Source organism: Eurypyga helias, unplaced genomic scaffold, assembly GCF_000690775.1.
Source record: "Eurypyga helias isolate BGI_N326 unplaced genomic scaffold, ASM69077v1 scaffold14506, whole genome shotgun sequence".
Lineage (NCBI taxonomy): Eukaryota > Metazoa > Chordata > Aves > Eurypygiformes > Eurypygidae > Eurypyga > Eurypyga helias.
Window position 1 is genome coordinate 30863 of NW_010254776.1, and position 7728 is coordinate 38590.

At 41.9% G+C, this 7728-nt stretch overlaps 1 protein-coding gene across 1 annotated transcript in view; it reads right to left on the reverse strand.

Annotated features, from left to right (window-relative positions):
• LOC104510768 (AT-rich interactive domain-containing protein 1B-like) overlaps nucleotides 1-7728 on the reverse strand; it is a gene marked incomplete at its 3' end in the record, with an annotated part of 71802 nt that overhangs the window by 18812 nt on the left and 45262 nt on the right. Inside the window, exon 3 of the mRNA XM_010153126.1 lies at nucleotides 1795-1941. Within this exon, the coding sequence (XP_010151428.1) occupies nucleotides 1795-1941 (147 nt within the window). The remainder of the gene's footprint in view (nucleotides 1-1794; nucleotides 1942-7728) is intronic.

Sequence of the window (7728 nt, forward strand, 5' to 3'; positions counted from 1 at the left end):
ACCCTCAAATCCTCAGAGAAGAAATTTTGCTACACTGAGGCTGATACCTTCTACTTGTGAATCTGTCCCTGCCTCTCTTAATCCCATTACTCTGAAGTCCATATTATATGGAAGGCTTGACTCCCATTTTGCCTCCCATTATCCTCTTCTATGATATCCCTCACTTCACTGCACAAACCTTCACTTTACTGGCTACGACAGCAAGTGATGCAATTGGAACATGTATCAACGGATAAATCAGTATCTTGTTATTTCCTAAATCCTGCATAGTTGGTATGTTTTGTGTAGTTTTTAAATACTCAGTCCATTCAACTGACAGTATTTAAAATATGAGGAGGTGTCCAAGGAAGGGAAAAAAAAAAGAAAAATCAATTTCACAAACTGTGATATGTAGACACTGGAGCAGCTGTGTTTCTTCTATCTCATAGGCTGTATTACCAAGACTTTATCTGCTAAGACTTTACCAAGATGCTTATGAACAATATTTCAAGTCATAGAGAAATCAAGCATTTAATGCTAAAGTATAGAAGGGAGAAAATTAAATTTAGAGACACAACTGCAATCTTTAAAGTCACAGTTACGTATAATCCAAAAGATGGAAAGTGGTGACATTTACAAGAATATCATAGATACAATTAAGAATTCTATTTCATAAACCATCCAGCATTTTAATGAAAAAAGTTAATTCTCAATGGAATTTTAAAATGTAGATGAAGAAAAATTAACATGTAATTACACAGTGAAATTATCATAGATTTATTTTAAAATCAAAGGAGGGGAGCCTCCTGTATCACTGCTACTTATGGCATCTTTTGTTAGTTTATTTTACACACTATTTTTATTGCATGCTAGGATTTCTACATTGCACCAGCATTATCCCAAAATGTTAATCAACCATGGCTGACAGAATTCCCCGGTGATTTGCAGCAAGTGCTGATGATACCACTAATACCCAGTCTTGAGCAACTCACTTTTGTTAGATTTCCCAGGATGGCGAGTATGCTTTAGTTTCATCCCTCCATTTCCAGATCACCTCTCTGTGATTAACAGAGCTGAGACTGCAGATAGAACTGAGCCTACACATTCAGCTGCATCAGCTATGCACATCCATTTTGTTCAGCATCTAAAATCTGTGTGTTCCTCAAGCTCTGGGAAGCAGACCCATACACTATTGCTTCTGATCTTAGTTAGAACCAGAATCACTTTAAATGAGTTTTAATGGCTAACACATAAAGCACAGTTCAAAACAGCAATGGGTATTGAATTATGCAGTTTCACTAACCAAATGTGGAAACTGACAATATTCAAATTAATAGCTGTAATATCAATTAAAAATATCTCCCCTAAGAAGCTCCAAAATGCCTTGAACTCATCTATCCTCAAATGAAGTTAACATGAAAAACAACACAGTAGTGACCATATTAGATGCAGGAGCCCTCGTTTTTGTTTCCCTGTGATGGGAAAACAAAAGCAAGGAGAACCTCCAGGCTCCACTGACATCTGATCAAGAATCTGTTACTTGTTTTTAAGAGCAGAATTAATAGTTGCTGGGGTACAGACACTGGCTTCACTCAAAAAAGCCAATATAAAATAAAGCCTGAAAGTGTGTGCAGATGTATTTGTGTCTGTACCCCCAAAGACTTTCCAGAAGGTTCTTTTCCGATGCTTTATTCAATTTTTGTTTTCAATATGGTTGTCTCAAGAAGGCATGGGGTGGGTTTTGTTCACTTCACACAGATCACTTTCACACTTCCAGCTCCAGGGAGACAGTGAGAATTGGAGAACGGTTCTTACCTGCTGAGCCTGGTACCTCTGCTGAGCCTGTGACAGGTACTGTGCCTGGGGTGGCAGATGCTGAGGCTGGGGCTGCTGGTTGTAGTACGGCTGCTGGCCCTGCTGGCAGTACCCACTCACACCTTGCTGACCATACTGTGGCGGTATCTGTTGGAAGAGCCAAGCAAAGCAAACACGTGAGTTGCGGCAGGAGGACATGAAATCAAGCTATGGCACTTCTGCATGGCAGCCTGATCAGAAGTGACCTCCTCAGCCACACACCTGAGCCAACAGTCCGACCCTTCTACTCAACAGTTAATGCAAGGCTGCAGAGCCTCTTGTCCGGCCAGAGGAAGTAAGCCTGAGCGCTCCGTATAGTTAGCCTTTTCAAGGCCAGGCTGGATGAGGAAAATGCTATGCTTCTGAACATCACGGTCCCATAATGCCCAGCCTTATAATACAGAAGCAGTTATTTTAAATGCTTACTCTCCACAGGCACACTACTGAGGCACATCAGAGGAATCATTCTGATGTGCTCACCCGAAAGTAGAACTGTGGAAAAAAGGTACAACTCTAAAATAGACATTGCAAGAAAAGTGCCCCCTCCCCCATCCCCTTTTTTTTTGCAATAAAGTACTAATTTTTGTGAAATGTTTTGCCTACAACCCTCAGGTTTTCAGCTTTGGGGGATACCTGTGCATTTAAGCTTTGCACAAAAAAAACCTTGGGATTTGGCAAGTTTGGTTTTGTTGAGTTCAATCTCTCAGTCTCTTTCCCCAGAACATAAGTCTTTTTTTAAAAAAAGATAAACCCAAAATCCAGTGCAACACAAAACAACCCGTTAACATGTCCTATTAATGGATAAATCAGTGTGTCATGCACAGAGAAACACATGTACACTCTGAGAATTTGTTACAACCACAAGCAAGTTAATTATGAAGTCAGAGGGATTTTCTGCACCAGTTTACTCTGTAAGCCTTGTATCAACAGCCACTGATATTTTCTTGAAATATTTGAAAGAGCATGCTTTCAACAAGCTCCTGATATGGTGCCTATATTGCCCCTACTTTAGGTAGCTGTGGGTTTTTCCCCTACACGCTGATATTTAGTACCATATCAGACAAATGACAGATGCAACAGAACTTCTCCCTTCTAGAATGGATCTCCCTTTGGCCCTGCATATCCCCTGCCCTGAGCAAATGTCTCAGATACCTGAGCACATCTGAAATGCTTTGAACTCCTAATTGTTCCCACTGAGTCTGATACACCCATAAATCTGTTTACTCCACATGTAAACACATACCGGTTCAACCTAAAGTTAACTTACTACATTCATTTAACAATGTAGTAATATTTGCTAGGTAGGTTCTTTTTACTATCACAACTTGATCTGTTCCCATTACTTCTGCCAGAAGTTGGTAGTTCTACTTCTTGCCATCTCCTCAGGTCAGCGCTGCAACCCCACTTCTGCGCTTTGTCTCTTCACTTGCACCTCCCTTTCCTTTACCATCATTTCACAGGCTGTTAGAGGTTTCTATCACCAAAGTAACCCTTTTTGACAAACACCCTCTCCCTGCTGATGCATAAATGAGGCAGTTATAATGCAAACTAAAATGGGTGTGTTGGAGTATCATCAGGCAAACAGACAGCTGGAGCCTGGGATCTGACAGAAGACCACATGGTGATTTGCCCGTCAGCTGCAAAGGTCACAGAGCCTGGACTGGTTCCTAGGAATGCTGAGGAGAAACCTATGTTGTGGTCCATCTGGGTCCCAGTAACACTAGGAAGAAAAGGAAAGTTATCCTGACAGCAAAATATGGGCTTCTGGGAAGAAGAAAAAGAACCTCAGTGCCCGCTTGACAGGATGGTGACAAAGCAAGACATCAGGTTTGACAGGAACTGGAATATTTTTAGAATAAAGATATTTGTACAGCAGGGCTGGAGCCCGGTCACTGGTAGTTATGGATCACGACTGAAATTTTAAACTGAAGAGCGGGGATTAGAAGAACACCTGGTTCAAAAGCACAGCATTGATGTGACACAAGAAGGGGTGGAGACTCTGGGTCACCAAGCAAAGATACCGAGAAGAATCAAAGAATGAAAACAGACACGCAGGTGACTGCAGAGTAACTAGAGTGGCAAGAAGAAGATCCAACAATACATTGCCTTCTACACAAAGGAGACGAGTAGAAATAAAACTGGATCACTGGAACATCAAGCTTCAAACAAAAGTACTAGCAGTAGTCTCACCAGAAATCTGGTAGAGGGGAGGCAATTAGCGGGTCGCTATTTTCATCATTCTAGGATACAGACACATAGAGAAGACAAAGTAACAGGATGTGCTACACAGAGTTTAGAAACAAATCAAAACAGAACTCCACCTCACCAAGGAGCAGGGGGCTAGAGCTTGGTTAGACCAGGAAGAGGGAGCACTGGTAGCACCCGGCATGGCTGGACTATGGCAACCCTGACAGCAGCAGACCGAGCGCGACCAGCAAAGGCACCGTACAAGGTTGTACACAGGAAGATTTTAACCCCTCCCACGCAGAAAGAGCAAGCGGACTACAAAGAGACCCAAGTATCAGATAACTGCCAAAGGCGGTTCCATGGAGATGCCAGTTAGGGAGCCTGCATGAGGAGACACCGCACAGACCTGAGCAGCAGAAAAAGTCTACTTCTACATCCTGCAGCTGCAGAACCACTACGCATCAGTGACCATGACATAGTTAAATTGAGCATCCCTACAGGAACAATGAAAACCAAGGAGTCTGCTACTGTTGTGCTTAACTTCAAAAAGTGTAACTACCTAAAAAGGAGAAAGCTTGTTAAAATGAAGCCCTAACAGACAGCTACAAGACATAAAATCTGACTGGCAGCATCAAAGCTGCTTAACAACAACCACATGCAAAGTACAGAACCACTATTCACCACCTATTAAGAAAGACTTGAGAAGAGCAAAGGGACATCAGCATGGCTCATTGCATGTTTCTGGAAGCAAAAAAGGGATCCTTCAATAAGCAGACACCAAGTCCAAAAAAAGAAAACAGAGAAGACTGTAAACTCCGGCACTTCAAATGTGGTAAGGCAGGCCAACTGGAGGAAGAGCTAGGAGAGGGAATCAAGTAAGTAATGAATCATTTGTTCAAATACATCAGGAGCAGGAGGTCTGCCAGGGAGTCTGAAGTGCCAAGTGACGATCAAGGTATAAAAGGAGATGCAGAGAAAACAGAGCCATCACAGAGAAGCGGAACTATTTTTCTGCACTAGTGTGTACTTTGGCAAAATCCTGGGAGGTTCCCATGCTGGGGTTGTCCTCCGCAATGCATGAGGCTGAATCTGACGGGACTGTTTATGGAACACACTAACAAATAAATGGCGAGAAATGCTCAAGACCATGCTGTATCATCCCAGAGGTCCAAAGAAATTCAAGAATGAAATAGCTGAATTACTAATGATGGCGCACAACCTCTAACTTGGAGCTGCTTTGGTGGGTCAGAACTGAGAGTATGACTTTAAAACAAACCAGAAATTTGAGTAAGTTAAGACTACATAGGACTGATGACTGTTCTAGATAAAACAGTACAGACAAGAATGAAAACCAGAATTAGGAAACATCGACACAGCTTATGCCAAGGGAAGTTCCTCTCTACAGCCTTCTTGTGTTTGACACTTCCTCATAAATCCAAACGTTAAGAGAAATGCAACAAGAATGATCGGACAGTATGGAACAGTTTTCATACAAGGGAACTATAACCCCCTGGGTATGGAAAAGACACCAACAAGTAAGAATATCGCAGAAAGCTACAAAATAATACAACAATAATACAAAATAATCACAACAATAATCACAACAATCACACACAACCACAACAATAATCACCACAACAATTAAGAGCATTAAATAAAGTTGGTAGAAGCAAAATTCAAAATGAGAGAGAGAGAGTCTACCTCTAGTCACAGAGGTAGCAGATGTTTGAAACTCTTTGCCAAATGATGTTTTGAAAGCTGCAAGTTTATGTGGGCTCAAGCAAAGGCTGGACAAGTTCACAGAAGATGCATCCTCTGAGGGTTACCAAATATATAGAGCCACATCTGGCTCAGGAAGTCCCTGAACTGAAAATAGCTGGAGGCTTGGAGAGTATTGGGGGAAGGATCACATGCTTGCTTTGTTCCGACTCTTCTCCAGGCATCCAATTAAAGCCTCCACTGGAAGCAGGATACGGGGCTGTACGAACCCTCAATCTGACCTGATGTAGCCATGGCTATGTTGTATTTGTGTCCTGTGAGAAAGCAATGAAAATTTGGTCTGCAAGCTACTAAATAACAAATATAAGCAACCTGAAGAGGCAATAACACCATGACTGCCAGAAGCTGGGAGTCTGCTTAAAAAACAAAACAAAAACAAAACAAACAAAAAAACCCCCACACTCCAAAACAACCAAGCATGCACACAATAACCCTGATGCTGCATGTCCTTATAGATGCTATATTCTTCAGTGCAGAGACCCATCACCACTGCCTTAGCAGAACACTCAGTATAATTTCTGTGGCTATTTAAATAAATAACAAACAACAGCATGCAAATTAATCCTCCTGCTTTACTGATGGGGATCACAAGATACCGCTTATGGACAAATGTTTATTAAACAGCATATAAAAAAGCTTAATTAAAATCTCCCCAGAACAAAACAAATCTGAAGCCAATTACTTACCATGCTTGGAGTGAATGACCCAAGCATCCTCTTTCTTCATAAGGTAAACCCTCCCTCCCTTTCTCCCTTACACCCACATTCTTTGTGGCCACACAACACAGGAGATGAGAATTTGGGAAACTTCAGCATGCCTGTGGTAACGCGCACATTCTTGGGACGGTTCAACAGAAACAGACCCGAGTCTGAATCTATTTCTAGGCAAGTACAGAAACTGGAATAATTACTTTGCCTCCTATCTGACTTGCACAGTACAAACAGCATTATTTTGGGAGAAGTATGACTGACCATCAGTGATTAAAACCACTCTGAACACAAACAAGGAAGGATAAGAATAAAAAGGAAAAAAATTGGCAGCCAGAATGAAGAGGTGGGAGAAATCCAATGAAACCTATAACTTAGCCCATTATCTTTAATTCTTGCTTGAACAAGGGAGTCTTGTGGCAGACATTCTTTGTCCAGGTAATACCTTGATAGTAATGGAAGTTTTAAGCAATTTTTGCATGCATAATCCATAACTAATGTCAAAGGAGAAGGATCATTAGACAGCATTACAGTCATTATAATAATTTTTTAAATTAAAATGTAACAGAATTAGTGTGTTAGCACAGGTACACTAATAATACCAGCAATATGCAGCTACTGCACTTTTAGACCATCGTAATGGCTAGATCTGGTCAATAATGGAAGAAACTTCACACATCCCCCATCACAAAAAGCTCTGCCAAGTCATTTTGGGACCCACTGAACATGCCAGTCACTCTGAGATGCCCACTACCTGAAAGGAGTCCCAGCAACATCAGCCATTGCTTCTCCCTTCAATCTATTTTGTGCCCCAAAAGTAAGGCAGACCCTGGATAATGTTGATAGCAGGCAGCAGCACAGTTCAGAACGCTTGAACCACACTCTAATGATCGGGGGGGGGGGGGGGGGGGGGAAGCGTGTGCCTGGCCTGACCAGTATTAAGCCTTATTTCCAGGGAGAAGAAAAGCTGAACTCCAGAGGCAGGAGCAGCAGGGAAGAAAGGGTGACACTACCTGAGATTCAATGGCCTAATTTGCCATTGGCCTGAACCTTGTGAAACAAGGGTCATCTTCAGAGATGTAATCATCAGTAACATCCCACTTCCATAGCAACGGTAACGCTGTTATTACACAGAAATTAGAATACAAAATGTATATGGCAAGTGGGATTCCCAGAAAAAACATCATCAACTGGTCCTTCATACCAGGAGTAAAACAGGGCA